Genomic DNA, 20,478 nt, shown 5'->3' with positions numbered 1-20,478 from the left:
CATCCTCAACAGCTGCATCTGCTGAACACCGGCTGGGGCAGCAGTGCAGTGTGGGGTTAGGAACACAAGCTTTGGGGTGGGACAGAATCCTGGGTCTGAATCCCGACTCTCCCCTCTTTCTGGCAGGGAGTCCTTGGGCAAATCACTGCTCTCTGAGCTCCAGCTTCCCTGGTTGCCTAGAGGAGTCCAGTAGTGGCCCCTCACGAGATGGTCGGGGCACTGAGTGCAAAGATGCTTGTTAAGTGCCCGGCAGTGATGAGCACAGATGACATTAGTTTCTTTCTCCATGATGTGAATGTGAGTTAAGGTTCTACCTCTCCTCGGCTGGAACGGAAGGCCGCTCTTCCAGAGAAGGGAATTCCAGGAGCTGGAGGGAAGTGGCATCATGGTACCAAGTGAAGCCAGCAGACTTGGGTTTGAATCCTGGCTCTGCCCTTAGGAGCTATGTGACCTGCCCGGGGTGAGTGACAAAGCCACTTGGAACCTATGAAAAGTGCCTGGCTCATGGCAAATGCTCAACAGTGGCCACAGGTGAGGAGGACGAGGAGAAATAGCTATCCTCAGTCCCCCCTCCCTCCTCTCCTCCCCACGTCCTGCTGACCCAACTTTCTAAACATCTCCTGGATCCATCCTCATCTCCTCACCCCCACGCCATCCCCCTAGTTACCATCCTCTCTTGCCTAGAAGTCCACCGTGGCCTCCTAACTGGTCTCTCTGCCTCCCTCCTGCCCTTTCAAGATCCATTCTCCCTGCAGAAGCCAGAGCAATCTTAAACCAACCTTTCAGATCACATCACACTGTCCCACTCCCACTTACCCATCCACCCAAGAAAAAGAAAATTCTACGAGTTCCTGGTGAAACCCCAACTCCTTCCCCTGGGTGATGGTTAATGTCAGTGGGCTCAGTAAAGTACAGGGCCCTCCCCAGTGTGGGTGGGCATCTTCCAATCCATCGCAGGACTGAATAGAACAAAGGCCAGAGGAAGGAGGAATTTGCCCTTTTTTCCCTGCCTCGCTGCTTGAGCTGGGACATCTCGTCTCATCCCCTGCCCTTGGACTGGGATTCACACCATCGGCTCCCTTGGGTCTCAGGCCTTCAGACTTGAGCTGGATTACACCACTGGCTTTCCTGGGCCTCCAACTTGCAGAAGGAAGATCGTGAGACTTCTCAGCCTCCATAATCACGTGAACCAAATCCTTGCAATTCCCCTTTTATAAATATACTTGGTTGTTTCTCTGGAGAACTCTAATATACCCTGTCTAATGCATCCCATGGGAACTGGCCCCTGCACACCTCTCCAGCTTAATCCCCTAACACTTACCCATCTTCTGCATGTTTGTGCTTAGCCACACTGACCTCCCTTCTGCTCCTAGAACATGCCAGGCTCTTTCTGGCCTCAGGGCCTTTGCACTAACTGTTCTTTCTGCTGGCACTACTCTTCCCCTTTCCTGCCTTTCGGATCTCAGTTTAAAATGTCACCTCCACAGCAAGGCTTCCCCTGACCACCTGGTCTAAAACAGCCCCCGTCACTCTCTGTTCTATTATCCCATTTGATTCTCTTCTTAGCACTTACTACCATCCAATACTTTCCTCACTTATTTACTGTCTGTCTGTCCCTCAGTGGGATGTGAGTGAGGCTGTGTTCTGTTTTATTTATCACTTTACCCTTGGACTAGTCCAGGGTCTGGCACAGTCCAGGGTCTGGCACACAGCTGGTACCCAGTACATGTTTGTTGAATGACTACATGAATACATGTAGTCATTCAACAAATGACACTCAACTACGTCACCATGAATGACCATGGTGATGGTCTCTGTGGCTGATAACAGTGACAACACTGTGTGACCTCGGGCAAAAGCCCCTTCCCCTCTGACCCTCAATAGTCTCATCTGTAAAAAGAATGGATTAGATTCAAATAGTTCTGCAGCCCCTTCCAGTTCTCAAAGGCCCCAAATCTATAATAGGAGCAGGAGGAGCCAGGTACTCTGCCAGGTGTTTTGTATACATGATCTCTAAGCTTTACAACAGCACTTCAAGGCAGGTTTAATTATCCCCATTTTACAGACGAGGAAACTGAGACTCAGAGGGGTTAAGGACACAGTTGAATCAGAATATAAACCTAGCTTGGACTCCAAAGTCCACGCTGCTTGTTATACTATTTGATGATGGGGTGACAGTGAGGGAGGTGGGGATGACAAAGCCCTGGGGAAGGGTGAAGTCAGTGGAATGGTCATTCGGACCTCAGGCATATCTCTGGGCCTCGATTTTGCTGTTGGTCCCTGAGAGGGGTCCTTGGGCCCCTCCAGCCCTGATGTCTCTGAAGCTGGCCCTCAGGCCGTGTCCATAATCCCAGATCCTCAGAGGGACAAAGCCAGACTCAAATTCTAAGGAGAGGAGGGAACAGAGCCCCTGAAGAGATTTCTTCCCCTGGGTGATTTGGACCCCAAATGGGGGACTGCTGAATCGGACGCATGGCCAGTGTGAGTCACTGGGCATGAAGATTTCATTGTAAGGCTTTAGTGGTGGGAGAGTGTGGGGCGTGAAAGACGGACTCACTACACTCCTCAATCCTGGAGCCCTCTATGGGATTTGCCTGAGAACCTGGGGATGCAGTGAGGGGGACACCCTGGAATTCATCCTGTCTTCTCAGGCAGGGACAGAGCTGCTCTGGGGGACTGAGGGTCCTGGCTTCCCAGAGGCTTCAGGAAGGGACCTGCTCCTGGACCCCATTCTGACCTTTAGTTACTGAACCTCCTCCCACCATGTCAGAACAACAACGGGCTTCGGCCTCCCCATCTGCAAATGGGAATGGAGGTACCGCGCACACCCCTGCAGGCTGCTGATGGCCAGAGATGGCGGGAGACACCAAGCACCACGGGCTGATGGAGCCAGTCTTCAGGCTGGCTGAAGAAGGGCAGGCTGACCTTCACAGGGCAGCACCCAGAGGTTCTATTCTGACCTGCCCATGAGCCGTGGCCTCCTGAGTCTGACTTTTCATTTTGGGGGCAGGGTGGCCCAAGAGCCAAATTCCAGTCTCTCCTTCTACAGCCTAACAATCGCGAGAGCCCCCGGACCCCCTTACCGAGGCCTTTCTGCGGGGCTGGGGAGCGGAACTCCATGAGGTAACTCAGGTAGGGCTTCTCGGTGCTGATTTCGTAGTACCTGATGTTTCCATCTCCCTAGGGGCCGGGTGTGGGGAGGGAGGTGAGGAAGGAAGAGAGGAAGGGGCGGGCTCAGCAGGTCCTGGTCCAGTGGGCTGCTGAAAAGAGCCTCTGCCATGACTCCGAGATGGTCAAAAGACCAGGGAGGCCTGGCCTCTAGGCCCCCAGTGGGGCTGCCGTAGGGGACTTGCTGGGGGTGGTGGGGTGGAGGTCGGGTGCTGTGTGTGTGCGTGCACGGTCACGGGCCTATAGACAGACTTTCTAACAAGATCTCCTGGCAGGTGCCTCCAATCCCATCATTAGGGATGATTCACATCAGGCTCTGATCCTTATTCCCAAGTAAAACCCCACTCCAATCCACCCCTGAAGGAATTCTCAGTCACTGACACCTCAGCAGAATGAGTGTCCGACTTGAGGGTAGGTTTTGATGGAGGAGGGTAAGACCCATGTTGGGTCAGGGGAAGGGAAGAGAGGTCAGGCTCTTCTTGGGAGGTAGGGCAGGAGCGGGGGCCCAGTGGGGGCAGGGGTCTCCCCCAGGCTGTCCCTGTCCCTCCCCCACCTTCTCCTACCTTTCCAGCCAGGTAGAGCATGTGTGTGTCAGCGTCGTAGAAGGGGAACAGGAGACCGGAGAGCCCATCGATTTCCTCCTCGATCAGGGGCATGGACAGGTCCTCCTGCAGGCCGGGGGCCGGTATCAGCCCGTATCCAGGCAGGATGGCACCTCGCCTTCCCCAATCCCAGCAAAGCCCCCGAAGTAACAACGCTTTGATGTTGCCCCACCCGCTCCGGCCTCCCTGCGGCTGACCTGGTCCCAGAGGGCGATCTGTCTCGTGTTCCACCTGGAGACCCCCGTCGTGAGAAGCCGCTTCATGTTTCCCAGGAAGACCACCCGGTTCACTCTGTGGTTTTTGCAGTTCGCCTCCTGGCAGGGACAGAGAGCTGGTGAGCCAGGCCCCAGACACTAGGGTACTGGACTGGGCTGCCTGGTGGCCCCCAAACATACGTCCATGTCCTAATCCCCGGAACCTCTGGGTCATCCACAGGGGCCCTAAATGCCATCGCAAGGGTCCTTATTTAGAAGAGAGAGGCAAAGGGAGATTCCACAGACGCAGAAAGGAGAAGGCAGTGTGACCACGGAGGCAGAGATTGGAGAGGTGAGGCCACAAGCCAAGGAAGCCACCAGAAGCCGGAAGAGACCAGGAAGCCTTCTCCCCTAGAGCCGCCGGAGGGAGCCAGACTTCCAGCCTCCAGAACTGTGAGAGGATCAATTTCCGTTGTTGTAAGGCACCCCGCTTGTGGTAGTTTGTCACAGCAGCCGCAGGAAACGACTACAGGTGCTGTGGAGAAATGGAGGCCGGGGACCAAGAAACCAGGCCTCGCTGCCAGGTCCCAGAGCGGATGGGGGATGGGGAAGGAGGGAACTAACTGGACCAAGTCCCAGGCAGGGCCTGAGCTGGGCTGGGTGCCAGGTGCTCTCTCCAAGGCATCTCTGAACTGTCACAAGGACAGTTCTACTGCAAGGACTCTCTGAGGATGGGGCGCTCGAGGCTCAGGAGGCCGGGGACTCAGGCCGGTTCACTGCGGGGTGACTCACTTCACCGGGGGCTCCTTCTAACTGGGCCGTCCTCTGCCTTCTCTCCTGCCTCTGGACTCATGACACCTCCTTTTCCTCCTAACACATGGCGGCCCTTTGCCAGGATGAGTCAGCGTGAGGCAGGAACCAGAGGCTGGTGGAGCAGTGCAGAGACCCAGGCTGGCGTCACTTGCTCTGGATTTTAGTTCCAAGTTCTGCCGAAAAAGTGTAACCCTGCAGGAGTCCCTCACCCTCTCTGGGCATGTGTCCACAGCTGTGAGAAGGAGGTTGGGGTCTCTGCTCTCTTACATCTTTTCTGCTTGCCATGGGCTCTGGGGTCCAACTGTCAGGGTTTGCATTCTAGCTCCTCCTGTAACTGTGAGATTCAGGTCAGCCCCTCTCCAAGGGTCAGCGTTTCCATGTGGGAAATGGGAAGAGTAACAGTACCCACCTCAGAGGATTAAGTGAAGGGACGATGGGGAGCCCCTGGCACAGTGCATGCCACACAATGAGCTCTGAGTAAATGGTGGCTAATACTAATGAGACTAATAACTATGGTGATTATTGTTTGTAGTAGTAGTAGTAGATGACATTCTGGTCCTGCAATATTGGCTTTTTCCAAGATAAACGCAACCAGGTCACGCACCAATCTTTCTTGTGTTAGGAGGTAAACCTCAGATTTCATCCAAATTTTCCATCCCATCTAGCTCCATGACTGGCACGCAGTAGGTGCTCAAGAAATGTAAATTTCTTACTCCCAAATGACATCTAATCCCTTCCTCAGAGTTAAGACCCAGAGTCAAAGACCAAAACTGGAGCGAAGTTCACCATCCACCTCCCCTCTTGGAGCTGTCCCTGGGACTGGCACCCCGAGCCCCTTTCTCCAGGCTCGTCCCATGCAGGTGGCTGGGCAGTGAGTCCAAAGTCCCCTCCTCCTGTGCCTACGATGGTCAACACCCAGGGATTCATGCGCTGAAGGGGGTTACCAGTTTGGCCCCCAGAGCAGGCAGAAGAATCCCATCTGGGGAGAGGGGTGGAGTCTGTGGGAAGGCTACTGAGGTCCCTCCGCTTCCAGAACAAGGCAGGGCTCCTATGAGCGGAGAAGGGCCCAGAACAGATGGGGTGGTCCCCAGAGGTGCGGGCCAGGTGCTCGGGAGAGGGGAGCTGGCACAGCCTTTCCCTCCAGGGCTGGCTGAAGGCAGAGCCCCGGGTCCCAATACCTTTCCTTCCCCTCGAGAAAGATGCAGGGCTTCACCTGCAGAACACGGCCGGAGCGGGGCTCGATCACACGCAGTTTCTTGTCCTTGCACGTGGTGGTAAGCAGGCTGCCGTCAGTGTTGAAGGACATGCAGAGGATCACATCCGAGTGGCAGTCTATCATCTTCACCGGTTCGCCCACGTCCAGGTTCCAGATGAGGACCTGGGAGGGCGGATACACAGGAGGCGGGCTCAGCCCTGCTGCTGCCGGCACGGGGTGGCTGTCCCCAGTCTATCCCCATCTCCCCGATGGCCCTGGGAGAGACGCCCCACGCAGGGTTGGATGTGCTGGGATGCGGGATGGTGTCAGTGGGTTCTATATCAAAGGCTGATGTGTCTCTGTCACACAAATCCACAACTATCCTTGGGCAGATCCCAGCCCCAGCCTGGGCTCAGTTTCTGCTTCTAGCAAGAAGGGTGAGTGTTCCTGGCCAGGTTCCACTGGCTGGCACACCTCTTTTGAGGGAATGCCTGGGGGTAGGGGCTGGGGCTCCATTCTCCCCACCAGCAGCTTTGGATGCTTCTTTTTCCTACTAGGAGGGCAGCAGCCACTTCTTGGTTAAGAAGTGGCCAGGTAGAGAGTGTGGGCAGGGAGTGGGCATTCTTCTCCAATGTATCAGTGCCGGAGAAGGCAGTAAAGATGCCTCCAGCCTCTGTGAACCCCAGGAATGATGGGTGCACAGAAGATGCTCAGCTGTGTTGTTGAATGAGCGAATGAATGGATGTGACAATACTGGTTAACAGGCTCGGGAAAGTAACAGTGCTCCCTACAGGCCCCTCAGAGTGCCCTTCTCTCTCCCTCCACTTCCCCGCTGAGTCGGCTCTGGCCACAGTGCCCACCAGCTGCCCACCTTGTAGTCATAGCCAGCACTGAACAGGATGTTGTTGGTGGTAGGGTGCCACTCGACCAGCCCCACGCGCCGGCTGTGCCCATGCAATTCCAGAAGAGCCTCCGTCATGTTCCGCTTCAACCCGCCCTCGGGGATCTCCCAGATCCGCACCTGCAGAGGGGAAGGAGGGCCTCGGCTGGCTGGGCAGGGCCAGGAGAAGCCCCTGCTGCCCTCTTCCTCAGACACCAGGCTTTCGGAGATCTGCCTAGTAAGGTATCTCCTGGCCAGGGTGGTGGGCAGAGCCCGACTGAGGCCTGGGGGGAGGTTGCAGGGTGTGGCTAGAGAGAAAAGAGACCATCTCCTCTGTGCCTTTAGGAGGGTTTTCTCCAAGAAGTCTCTGCAGACCTTGGCGACTGTTCTTACTGGCATATCGTTATTGTTATTGTCTAGCCAGGCCCAGAGGATCACACATGGAGCAGCTTTTAGCAAGTGCTGTATTCAAAGCCTATCTCTGCTTCCCTTCCACACCCTTCTAATAGTGCCTTCAGCCCCAGCGCCTCTGTCTGTACCACATGGCCTGTCCCTCACTCTGTTCCCCACCCGGGATGGACACCTGAGCAGAGGGAAACCCATCTGGGAGACTGGGAGGCCCAGAGTCTCTCCTAAAAGATGATGAACCAAGGGGCAGAGACCGATGAGATGCTGGAGCCTGAGCCGAAAGGATGCAGAGCCTGGATGCAGCTCTTATTAGTCTTATGGATGCTGATAAAGAAGCAAAGAAGAGAGAAGAGGGTGCAACTCATGGAGAGAAGCAGAGAGAAGCAATCATGTTGTCCCGGAGAGAGAGAAACTGAGCAATTTCTCTGCGATCTTTGAATAACCCCCTGATGATTTAAGTTAACGCTGGTAGGCTTCTGTTTCTCAAGCCAAGCATACCCTGCAAGTTTCAACTGTTTCATCTATAAATGGAGGGGGCAGGGGGAGTCTTTGCCTTGCCTTGCCTACTGGCAGAATAAAATAAGATACTGGTTGTAAAAGTTTGTAAACTATAAATTGCTCTAAAGACCTATGGAATTATAGTTCTTGTTATAATTGTTATCATCATCATTAATGCTATTTATTATGATCTAACTGGGTGGAGAAGTCATGTGACTATAGCTCAGGACACCTTTAACACAAACGTTTTGAAAATCTGAACTCCACCCTTGCTAGTAAGGAGAAAAACAGGGAAGACAGCTTTGAGATACCATTTATAATCTTCTAACATAGCCAACTGAAAGAAAAAAAAACCAGTGTTGACAAGATTATACTGGAACTTATAGATTCAGTTGGTGTTGGTAGTATTACAAATCAGAGTAACTCTGTTTTGGAAGCAATTCGGCAATCTTTAGTAGGAACAACAGAGACATTTGTATTATATTCCTTGATCTAGTAATTTCACTCTTAAAATTCAAAATAAGCCCAAATCTCCATGCATGAAGATGTTCATTGCAATACAGAAAATTCAGAAATACTCCAAGTGACCAACATTAGGGAAACAATTTAATATGTCATAGCAATATGGAATATTAGCCATTTGATGATAATTCTGAAGGCTATGAATGTTAAAGAAAGCCAAAGGCAGTCCCGAAGACAGGGGAGCAAGGCTGGGAACGGGGGGTACCTCTAAGGGAATTCCCTTGTGGGTTTCCCTTCTTGGTGCTTTACCCTCAGACTGTAGAAATGAGTATGTCCCACATGTATGTTCCCCTGAAGACCCAGCTCGGCACATGTAGACCACGGGAGGCTCCAGGTCCAGTCAAGGATTAGGGGTCACCCTTAGGAGCACCATTCTCAGTTTCAAAAACATACTTGAGAAAAAGTTTATAATTAGGGGACAGTTTGAGGTTTTCCTGTCCTCATTGAATCGTCTCCTGTGGTTGCTCCAGCTCTCCAGGAAAGCCCAACACTTACATAAGCCTGCATGGTGGCAGGAGCCTGGCGGAGGGAGGTGATGGAAAGGGGGCCCAGCATGCCCTATGGTCTTTCCCCGACAGCCCTGTGCAAGGGCCTTCCGAGATGAGGTGTCGTCTGGAAATGGCAGGGAGGGTGGAGTGGGGACCAAGGTAGATGACTCAGTAGTCACCAATAAGACAGACATTCTTCTTGTCCCCAAATGTTCCAGAGGAAGGTGACCCTTGAAGAGCGGAGACTAATGCTTGTGTTACACACACACACACACACACATACATACACATCATACATACAATACCTCCCCCATCCTCCGCATGTCTTTCTTTTTTACCCAAAGGTATGCTAATGATACATGTATTTCTGCAACTTGCTTTTCTCATGTAACAAGAGCTAGTGGGCATTTTTCCACACCACTACACATGGCTCTACCTTATCTTTTTAAGAGGCCAGAGGGACGCCTGTTATGTGGCCATGCCGTGATGGATTTAATCAACTTCTGTTAATGGACACCTGGGCTCTGCCCACTTTTTTCACTGTTACAATTCATTCTATGATGATTAGGACTGTCATACAAGTTTGTGCATGGCTGTGAGTATTCCTGTAGGACACATGCCTAGAAGTGTTTCACTTTTTTAGTTACTGTAAAATTGTCCTCAAAAGCTGTCCCAGGGACTTCTCTGGTGGCGCAGTGGTTAAGAATCCCCTTGCCAATGCAGGGGACACGGGTTCGAGCCCTGGTCTGGGAAGATCCCACATGCCGCGGAGCAACTAAGCCCACGCGCCACAACTACTGAGCCCATGCGGCTAGAGCGCCTAGAGCCTGTGCTCTGCAACAAGAGAAGCCACCGCAATGAGAAGCCCGCGCACTGCAACGAAGAATAGCCCCTGCTCACCGCAACTAGAGAAAGCCTGCGTGCAGCAACAAAGACCCAACGCAGCCAAAAATAAAAAATTTAATTTAATTTAAAAAAAAACTTAAAAAAAAAAAAAAGCTGTCCCAGTTTTTACCAGCAGAGTCTGAGAGTGTTTCTTTACCCATATCTCTAAAACTATACCTTCGAAAACAGGTTTTTGCCCGTCAGATCAAAAATGCCATCTCCCTGTTGTTTGGATTTGCATGTCTTTGATTCTTAGAAATACCAGGCATCTTTTTCCCTGTTGATAGGCTACCCTTGTTTACACTTGAGCAGGAAGCTTGAGATGCTTTCAGAGTCAAGGCAGGCCAGCGTGGAGGCATTTGGGGGCAAAGGATCTTGTCTATGGACAGACAAGTACATACACGCGCGAACCCATGTCATTCAGTGTATATGTGTTGATTAGGAAGGGGAGAAAATCTGGCCTTTGAGAAAATCTTTGAAACCGAAAGTTGAGTCTCATTCATTCCACTCACACCTCTTATGAGCCAGGCCGTGGGATAATGAGCCAATGGGAGGGGCGCTGAGCTTGCCCCATGCCTGCTCTTGCGCGCACATGGCAGAGGACCTACAGGAGCACAGAGCTGGGGGCCCTGAATCCAGTCTTGGGGGTGACGGGGTGGGAGGGTCGGGAGGCACAGGGTTATTAGAAGAGGGGATGTGACCCACATTTGAAAAGACAGGTTGGGAATGTGGGGAAGGATGAGGAGACAGAAAAATGACCCCGTGTGTGGGTTCAGGCACAGTGGGCGGAGAAACCGCAGGAGGGTCAGCCCGGCTGGGGTGGGGCAGGCTGGCAGGTGGCAGAGGAGGCCAGAGGCCATGTGTGTCATCCCTGGTTATCGACGTCCCAAGGAATCCTGCTCGGGCTGAGGCTCAGAAGGAAGCCTTTTTCCAGAACAGCCTAATTCCCGAGGAGCCAGCTAACGGAGGCATCCCTGGATGGCATCACGTGCAGGGTAAGGTAGAGACACGGGGGAAGCTGTGAAGGGCGGGTCCACTCAGGCTCTAATCCCACTGACCAGCTGGATGACCTTGGACAAGCCAGTTAACCTCTCTGAGGTTCAGGCTCCTCATCCAGATGATGAATTGAGAGGTACGTACCTTTTAGAGGTGTGTGGGTTGAACTAAACTGAGCTTCAGGGTCCTTGTGAGTCTGAGGCTTTCTAGTCGTAGGAGCTGATTTGTTGGCGTGACAGCTCTGCCTAGGAACCGAGGGGCTAAGCCAAGCGGATGGAGAGGGCAGGCACTGTCTGTGACCAGGCTCAGCCCCCCGGACTGGCGCCAAGTCCAGAGGAATGAAGGGCTGCAGGGGGGAAGGCCAAGAGCTGTTTTCACCAATAACTGCTAGAGTTGGGTCTCAAATGGAAAATGTCCCACAGAGAAGGAGAGAGGCGTCTTGCCTCATAACTCCATTTGATTCCAGCCACTTCTCTCCCTGGGCCCCAGTTTTCTCTTCTGCACACTGAGACAGTGATTAATCTTCCAAACTTCTCTGCTTTTGACATCACTGAATGTTATCACCGGGGGGAAGAGACTAGCTCCGTTTGATCCACCACTACAGCTAACAGTTGGCAGCACGAACGACAGGAGCTCAGAGGAGGAGCTGGAGTTCACAGTGGGTCTAAGTAGCTGGAAAAGGAATTCCAGTCCCTAAATATTCAAGGGATTTGCTGGGAACAAAGAGTGGATGGGTGTGGGAGGAGCGCTATAGATCTGTTCAGAGGTTGCTCTCAGAGAGGTTACTTCAATTCAACAGGAAACCAAATAGAGTCTGCCAAACGGGATTTCTGGAAGGAAGGGGAGGGGAGAAGTGGCAAAAGCGCTTTCTCCAGCAAGCCAGCTGTGCCTGGGACTGTCCCTTTCAAAGGTCCCTGGGTCAGAGCCCTGTTTAGTTAAATTCAGTTCCAATCAATCCAACGAAATATGCCTACCCCCTCCCTGGGTCACAGTGTTGGCCACCGGGGGCCAGTCCTTGGTCTCAAGTAGCTCACAGTCTTGTGGGGTTGACAGCAGACACGTGCAGACAAGGCTAAGCCAAGGCGGCTGAAAGGGACAGTTTATAATGCTGCAAAACCAAGTGTCCCTGTGCATGGGTGAGGGAGCAGCTGGGCCAAGAAAGTGAGAGTTTTGTGGCCTTACAAGCTCCATTCGAATCCAGGCTCTGACCTTATCGGCTGTGAGACTTCAGCCAACTTATTAGCCTCTCTGAACGTCAGTCTTCCCAACTGTAAGAATAATTACACCTACATTATAGTTGTTATGAAGACTAAATATATACCCTACGAAGCAGATTACTAAGCACTCTTAGTAATACTTAACAATGCTTGCTTAATATTAAGGATTATATACAAGTTTTAGATAGGTCAGATTTTAGATGTGATTTCTATTTTTCATCTGTGTTTTGTGGCCCCCTGTGTAGTCAATGAATGTGGTATGAAGTCTGTCTCCATTTTATGGAATGCAAATACGTTTCCTCTTTAAAATTATTATGTGATTAGGCAGGTGTCTGGCTGGGTCTCTCTGCTATCTGATACACTGAGGATTGTGGCTGCTAGTGACTTAGGGCCAGGGCCTAGTGAGGGCCTATTCAGCCCCTTTGACAACACTGTTCTAAGGGAAAGGATGCTATGGTTAGGGGAATTGCTTGTTACACAGCTACAGCAAACAAACAGTACTTATTGTCTGTATCTGGGGTATAGGAGCTAAGAGAAGGAGTTGGCATTCACAGTGGTCCTAAGTAGCTGGGAGAAGATATGGATTCCAACTCCTTAGTACTTACTTCAAAAACAACCCTGTTTGGAGTAGTGCGGGGAGGAACAGGCAAGTATAAGATATGGTTACTGCCCTCTGATGGCATCCAATTTAGCTGTACTACATTACACAGCCATTTGCCCTAGGATTTCCATCCAACAATCCACAGATACAAAGCCTGGGGCTGAGATCAGAGCAACTCTCATGTCTCTTCTGCAGCGAGAAGAAAGAAACCGTGAGGGTCTTGCCCAGAGGGTCTTGGAACTCCCACCTCCTCATTTCTTGCCAACTATTCTGTTTACTACTAGAAACTGAGTTTATCGTCACTCAGCTAAACAAGAGGTAGAACCTCAAAGTCTACCTTAATGTTGATATCTTCTGACCACTTAACTGTTTCCCAACATGGGAAACAAATCACTCCTAAGAGAGGGAGGTGAGAGAGGCCACCTGAGGGCCCAGAAGGAAGCACGATTGAGCATCTACTGCCGAGAGTCTTGTGAGGTAGCTGCCAGCAGATTAAATGAAATGGTAAATGTGAGGCTGGACACATGAAAGGATATGTGCTACCTATTATTATTACTATTATTATTATTATTAATGACTATTCTTACACAGGTAAGGAAATGAGGCACAGAGAGGTTAGGAAACCTGCCCAGGTTGCACAGCCAGGAAGTGGGGAGCTGGGATTCAAACTCAGGATTTGAATCAGGCAAACTGCCCTGTTTCTCTCTTCTGAACCCCTGCCCCTGCCCTATCCCTTCCTTCTTCCCTGGATAGACCCTGACAACATGGAGAGGGCATGATCTGTCTTTCTGCTCATCTATTCCAAAAAAGAGGTGCCACTCCCTGGCCTCAAGAATCTAAAAATTACCCCATTTGGGGCACAGACAACCTTCAAGGCCTCCCACTGATGGTCAACTCCTCCATACAGGGGTGGAGTCTTTAAATTCACTGCCCTATCTCTAGGGTGAGGAACAGTGCCTGGAATATAACAGGCACCTAAGACATACTTGTTAAATGAACGAACCAACGGAAGAAGCTGAGAAGCCCAGAAACCTTCCGACCATTAGCAGATTCAGCAATGAGTCACGTGTAAGGAAGCAGGCTAGCCCTTGCTCTGGCTGGTGGCGAGCTAGATAGATGGCAGATCACCCCTTTAGTTCTGAATGGGAAGGCAGACCTGGTGGGGATTTCTTTCCTAGATTTTAAGGCTTAGCATTCAGCTTAGTCTTTTTTGGAAACCGGTGATGGAAGGCCTGTTTGGGGCCTCAAGAAGCAAACAGTGAGATACAGTGGAAAGAGCACTGTGTCTCCCTCTTCCAACCCCCTGGCCAGCCCTCACCGGGGCAGGTTATCTGAACTCTTTGGTCCCCACATTAATGGTTATGGAGTTCTTAGTAGCCAAGAAACACTATATTCATTTCGTTCTCATGATAAGCCCAACAGGGTCCCCATTTTATAGCAGGACTGTTTCAAGATCACAGACACGGGAAGTGGCAGGGCCAGGATTTGAACCTAGGCCTATGGCCTCCTGAGCCCGGCTGCCTAACGACTGAGCCACACTTGCACACTGGTAGTGTCTCTGCAGCTGCCAAGTGCATTGGTAAGGCCTCTCGGGGCTGCTGTCTTTCCATCTCCGAAAGGAGTGTGTCGCTCCCTTTCACCTCAGAGAGGTACTGGTTCTCAAGCTCGTGTGTGCGTGTGCGCGTGTGCGTGTGTGTGTGTGTAGGAGCAGGGTGGTGGGTGGCTTCCGGCTGCTTCCAGCAGGGTTCACATCCTGCCCCAGCCCACCCCCAGGTTCTTCGGGGAGGAGCATCGCCTCTCCTGGGGGGTGAGGGCAGCTGCTGGATGGAGAAGCAGAGGAATACAAGGGAAAGGAAAGATGCTGAGTCTGGGAGAGGGGCCTGCCTCCCTCCTCCTCCTCCCTCTGGGAGCACTCTCTCCTCTCCTTGAGATGTCAGAAACCTCTCTCTGTGGCTGCCTGAGAAGGGCTGGGAGCACGAGGCTTGGAAACCCATAGCGCCCTTCCCTGCCGCCTGCCAGCCGCCCTCCCTAGCTGCGGCAGAAGCTATAAAAAGCACAGCCCTTCAACAATAGGTGACATCACCCAGCGGCGGAAAGAACTGGATTCTGCCAGATGCCAGGGAGAGTTACAGCCCCCATCTCTCCCTCAGGATGGGAGCCCCTTGGGAAAGGGCTTGGGTACGTCCCGTTGGCTCCCTGGAAGGATGGGGTTGGACTCCTGAGGACCTCCTCACGCTGTCGGGGAGGGGAGGCTGGGGGGAGGGGAGGCTGATCCTGAGGGACATGGGGGATGGACATCACTGGAGATTTTTCAAGGAATGGGGATATGGGAAAGGAGCTGGGAGGGGGTGGAGTCTGGCTAGATCCCTTCAGTGTCCTCTGAATGTTGTGACACAAGTAGAGGGCGGGGGAGGGGTGGCAGTGGGTGTGCAGGGCCTGCCGGGAGACGTGGGCCTGGCGTGCTGCGAACGGCATCTCTCTGGGCCCCTTCGGTCTGATTCCCTCCCTAGCCCTGGTGTGTATCACAGTGCCTGGCACATAGTAGGTGTGCTGACTGACCTCTTAACCTCGGTTCTGGGTGTCATGTCTGATGCACAGTAAGCTGACCATGTGGTCTGGAGAGGCTCGAGGGAGGCCTGCCCGTGGAGGGGGCTTTGGCAGAGGCGGGAAGGTCAGTCAGAGTGGTCCTGGCAGCGCTGACTGGCCTCCTCCCTCCACCTTGGGGGCTGCTGGTCCTCTGCCTTTACAGCCCCCCTCCCAGGACCTGGGTGAGGATGCCTGGTTCCATGTGCTCTTGGTGCCCCACAAGGGCTTTGCACAGAGAGCACGCTGAGATCGAAACACTGAGCGTTGGACTGATCTGAACTGTCAGCCCTTCCAGACTCTGAGCCTCAGTTTCCTCACTTAAAACTAGGTCTGTGGGTAGGTGCTCAGGGTGCTGGCTGGGAGTTAGGAGACCTGGGTTCCAGCCCTGTCTGGGATGTAACTCCCTGTGTGACCCTGGGCAGGGGCTTCCCCTGGGCCCAGTGTGCCCTTCTCCAGGAGGGGCATGGTTCCAGCCTTGGGGTGTCAGGGGGTGCTGACTCCAATGCCAAGATCCTTGGCCCTGAGGCTGGGGAGGGACGGAGACCTGAGGGGCAAAGCGAGGGCTGTGAGCGGCTGCTTCTGGGCAGCTGGACTGGCAGCCAGAGCAAGAGCTTAGCTCCTCGCTGATCTGTGACATTATCCCCTTCTCTCTGGATCAGTGGCTCCGGGCCAGCCTCTCTCTCCCTGTGCCCCTAAGCCCGGTGTCCTTTCTCTTTACACCCTGACATGTACCCAAGCCATACCCTTCTCTTGGGCGCTCCCCTTCTCTCTGCTGAGCCATATTCCAGCATTTGCCCAGCTTGCCTGGGCTCCACTTCCTCCACAAAGCCCCTGTGACCACCCCCCAGCCCCTTCCCTGACCCCCAGAGCGTGCAGTGTCTCCACACTGCATACGTGGTGTCCTGGCTCATGTTTGGATGGCTTGAGAAGCACAAGTCGCACTTCAAAGTTCAGCTGCTCACCCTGGTGTCCCAAGCCTTCTCTCTCTGCTCCCAACCTCCCTTTGCAGCCGCCCCTCCTGCCCACTCCCCTCCCTGGTCACCACCCCAGGACCCCAGCCACACTAGATGACCCTGTCTTCCAAGCACACCATATGAACTCTGCTATGGTCTGAATGTTTGTCTTGCCCCCAAATTCGTATGTTGAAATCCAAACCCCCAAAGCTGATGGTATTAGGAGGTGGGGCCTTTGGGGGTGGGCGATAGGTCATGAGAGTGGGGCCCTCATGAATGGGATTAGTGACCTTATAAAAGAGACCCCACAGAGCTCCACCCCTTCCACTATATGAGGACACAATGAGAAGAGAGCCCTTAACTGACCATGGTGTACACTGATCTCAGACTTCCAGCCTCCAGAACCACGAGCAATACATTTCTGTTGTTTAAAAGCCACTCAGTCTGTGGTACTTTGTTATAGCAGCCCAAGTGGACTAACACATACTCCCTCCAGGCCTTTGCCTATGTCCTTTGCCTGGGCCTCCTAGAACATTTTCTCTGCTGTCAAAGTCCTGCTTCTCCAGGGTCTATTCAGCCCTCTAACCCCTCTACCCTGCCTGTACCTCGGCCAAAAGTAATCCCTCTGTCCTCCCCGTGCACATAGCCCTGTTTGACCTTCCGTGGATGCAACGACTTCACTCTGCATCCCGAGACCAGCAGGCATAGTGCTAGGCACAGACCTCCTCGCATCCTCATAGCAACTGCCTAAGGGACGTACCAGTATTATTGCTATTAAAAACAGGAGCAACACTGAGGCTCAGAGAGGGTACATAACATGCCCTTGGTCACCCAGCTAGTAAATGGTGAAGCTGAGATTCAATCCCAGGTCCAGCAGAGTCCACAGTCAAGCTGTCATTGAAGCCCAGCATCCTAGGCAGGCACACTGTGGTCCAGTGTGTGTGAAGCTGAAGAGAGCCGCTTGGCTCGTGCGGTCAGGGCTGGGCCCCATGCTTTTCTTGAGCACAGAGCATGGGCGTCTGGTTTATTAGCTGGGGTCCTGGAGCACGTGGCGCCTGACTCAGGTGAAATAAGGTGCTGAGCTAGAACCCGGCAGGGCCATCAGGGCCAGTGACCCCTCCCACCCTCGCCCTGATTCAGGAAGTTCAGACCTGAGGTGGAGCCAGGACAGCCAGCAACTCTGAGAGCTCAGCCTAACCTGTCCCCCCACACCCAGATGGACACTGCCCTTCTCCTTCCCAGTTGGCTCCCCGGTTCAATACGAGACACCGCGAGGGGCCTGAGGCTTCCAACACGGACTCTGTGGATTCGTGTCATCACAAGACTTCATAGATCAGGAAGAGCGTGGGCTCTGGGGCCAGCAGTCCTCCTCTACTCTCTAGTTCTGTGACCTGACCCCAGCCCTCATCTTGGGGTGGCAATGCCTGTCGCACAGGGTGGCAATGAGGGCTAATGGCGTATAGAGTGTCCAGCCCAGAGTGGCTGGAAAAGTCAGTGTAAGGCAGCCCTGAGTTTCAGGGGTGTTTGCTCTTCAATGACTAGTGACAGTGGCTCAACACTTCAGCACAGGCAGGGACGGAGCTGGCTGTGGTCGCTGACACTCCTTGGACTCCCTGCACCCAGAAGAGAACAATGGACAGCACCTCCAGGTGCCCTCTCTCCCACTGAGCCCAGTCCTAACCTATACTGACCACTGAGCTCTCCAGCCCCCACCAACTCCAGCTGCCTCCTTCTCAGCCCAGGAAGCAACCAGTGTCCTCGTTGCCCTCTGGGTTTCCTCACCTGTCCTGGGCTCCATCACCTTGTGCTCATCCTCTGGCCTGTCGGTTCTCTGACCTCTGGTCACTGTCTCCGTCTCGTTGAAGAAAGTAGCCAAACCTGATGGATCGTGCCCATCACAAGTTCTTGCCCCCCCTGCTTACATGGGCCCTGCCCTTGATGCTGCTGCTCTCAGGAATCCTCTTGGGTTGACTCAGGGCTTTGACCTTCAGGAGTTGGTCAAGCCCATTCTCTTAGCCCCTCCCCACCACTCCCTTTTATTAGGTACTGTGCCAGCTGACCTCCTCCATACCCCCTAATTTATTAGCCAATGGAGACTATTTACTGTGAATCTCATTCATTAGTTGGGCTATATTCATTCTCTCATGCATTCATTTATCTTTCCATTCTATCCATCTATCCATTCACCTTCATCCAGTCATCCATTCATCCAATCATCCTTCCTCCTTCCATTCAACTATCTATCCATTATCCATCCATTCAGTCTTCTATCCATCAATGTAGTCATCCATCCAAAAATCCATTCATCTAGTCACTCATCTAGCCATCTGTCCATCCGTCCATCCATCCATCCATCCATCCATCCAGGTATCCATTCCATTGAATACCTACTATGTATTTACCATGTACTAGGCTCTGTGCTGGATGCTTGGGATTCAGAACCAAAAAGGCCATGGCCTCTACTCTCAGGAGCTCTCAGGCTGGTCTGGAAAGACAGGAGACATGAGCTCCAAAGTTCCTTCTAGCTCCAATATCCTGGGAGTCTATGACCTGCACCCAGGCTATGCCAGTGGGCACTACAGAGATGCTTGTGGTCTGATCTTCCTTCACCCAGGAACACCAGGGGCTGGAGCAGCCCCTCCTCACCAGCTCAGCTGAGGCTCTGAAATCCCCTCTTGCTTCCAGGCTGAGGTGTTGACATTGCTTAAGGGCAACTGAGGAAAGGCATGGGGCCCCTCTCCAGAAACACGGAGCCTGCTGCCAACACCTGACTCGACCTCCACGTATGAAAGTCAGCAGAGCCTGGGGAAAGGGTGGCCAGACAGCGGCTTCACATTTTACTCTCCCTGAATTCTTCAACTCCCCTCTCCAAACTCTCTGCCGCCTTTCTTCCCTCTATCTCATCCTTCCCACCGGTTCCCTCTTCCCTTTCCCTCCATCTCCTCTCTGTTCCCTCCTCTTCATTTCCCTTCTCCTATTTCTTCTCTCTCCCCATTAAGTGGTGGAACACATGGTGTTCAAATCCTGGGCCACCATTTTGGGTCCTTGGATAAGTCATGACAATTCTCAGCCCAGTGTCCTTCCCTAAAACCGTGGCTCACAGAGGACAAAACTAGATGGTACACTTGCCCAGCCTGCAAGAACAGGGCCTCTTTTCCTCATGGCTCATCCCTTTCTTCCCTTTCCCCCTTCCTCCTTGTCCATATTCCTCTTTCTATCCTTCTCCTTTTGAGACTACAGATGAGTGCCAAATCACACCCTTAATCTTTTTTTTCTGATTCTCACCTACAAAGTCAACACCTCCAAATGAAATCATGCTAAAGGAACAAATAGTCCATGGATTCGCTCCCTCTGTCCTCTTCCTAACTCCCCATCCTGGGGCTAGCTGGAGGGATGACCAAGAGAACAGAAGAAGGGCAAAGAAGGGAGAAGGAGGGAATTTAGGGAGGAAGGCCTCCAGGAAGAAGCAGGGAGGTGCCCCCGTGCACCCACCCTCCCCAGGGAGCACCCCTCCTGCTCACCGACGTGTCCTCCGAGCACGAGGCAATGATGTTGTCGATGAAGGGGTTCCACTTGATGTCCAGCACGTTGCCCTGGTGACCACAGACCTTGGGGTAGTTGGGTTCAATCCTGCCCGTCTGCAGAGGAGAGAGAGAGAGAGAGAGAGGGAGAAAAGGGCATTAGTTTGATGGCCCTGGGGTAACTTGAAAGAAGAGCCTTTATCCTGGGCTTCTATACTGGACCATAAGGTCCTTGAGGGCCCCCGAATGTCTTTGGGTCCCTGCATCCGGCTGAGCCCTATTGCTCTGTGGCTGCAATCTCCCAACACCGAATGGTGGTGGGGAGGGTCCCACAGCAGGGTGGTGGGTGGGGCTGTGCGTGCCCACACGACACCTGTGTGCAACTTAGAGAAAGGTGCCCCTTCCTCAAGTAAAAATGTTTAAAGTTAAGGGGTAACTATCCACCTGAACGACCAAAGCCTGGTGGGCAGCAGCCCTGGCAGTTACTGGGCCATGTGCCTGTACTCCCCGCTGCCTCTCAGGGGGGTGACACAGCCAGGTTTGGATCAAGAGGAGGCTCTTTCCTGCTGCTCCGGGAATGAGCGGAGAGGCCTGAATCTCGGGGTCCACCCATACACTCTCATATGTTACCCTGCCTGGGATATAAGCGGTGGCATTCCCAGATGCGGCATGCTTGTTCAGTGTGCATCTTACAACACCTGTACATAGTGCCCTGTGGCTGAAAGCATAGTCTTTGGAGCCACACAGGCCTGTGTTTGAATCACAGCTCTGCCACTTTTTAGCTCGGTGGCCTTTGGAAAGTCAATAAGCCTCGGTTTCCTCATTTCTTTTTCTTTCTTTCTTTCTTTTTTTTTTAAGGCTTCAGCAACTTTATTTTCAGACACATGGATATAAAATCAGCTGGAAAGCTTGAGAGTGCAGCTGTCATGAGAGAGGTTCCTCATTAGTATT

The 20,478-nt window shown here is 52.8% G+C and overlaps 1 protein-coding gene across 4 annotated transcripts in view; it reads right to left on the bottom strand.

The window, feature by feature from the left end:
• Positions 1-20,478, bottom strand: part of CORO2B (coronin 2B) — a gene marked incomplete at its 5' end in the record, with an annotated part of 141,987 nt that overhangs the window by 7,647 nt on the left and 113,862 nt on the right. For all 4 annotated transcript variants that reach the window (XM_082383348.1, XM_082383346.1, XM_082383347.1 and 1 more), the window contains 6 exons: positions 3,084-3,180; positions 3,732-3,836; positions 3,968-4,084; positions 5,991-6,155; positions 6,844-6,993; positions 19,528-19,644. In XM_082383348.1, the coding sequence (XP_082239474.1) occupies positions 3,084-3,180; positions 3,732-3,836; positions 3,968-4,084; positions 5,991-6,155; positions 6,844-6,993; positions 19,528-19,644 (751 nt within the window). The remainder of the gene's footprint in view (positions 1-3,083; positions 3,181-3,731; positions 3,837-3,967; positions 4,085-5,990; positions 6,156-6,843; positions 6,994-19,527; positions 19,645-20,478) is intronic.

Source organism: Balaenoptera borealis, assembly GCF_965194805.1.
Source record: "Balaenoptera borealis genome assembly, chromosome: 3".
NCBI lineage: Eukaryota > Metazoa > Chordata > Mammalia > Artiodactyla > Balaenopteridae > Balaenoptera > Balaenoptera borealis.
Note: the sequence above shows the minus strand (reverse complement) of the source record. Positions and strands in the feature narration are given on the sequence as shown.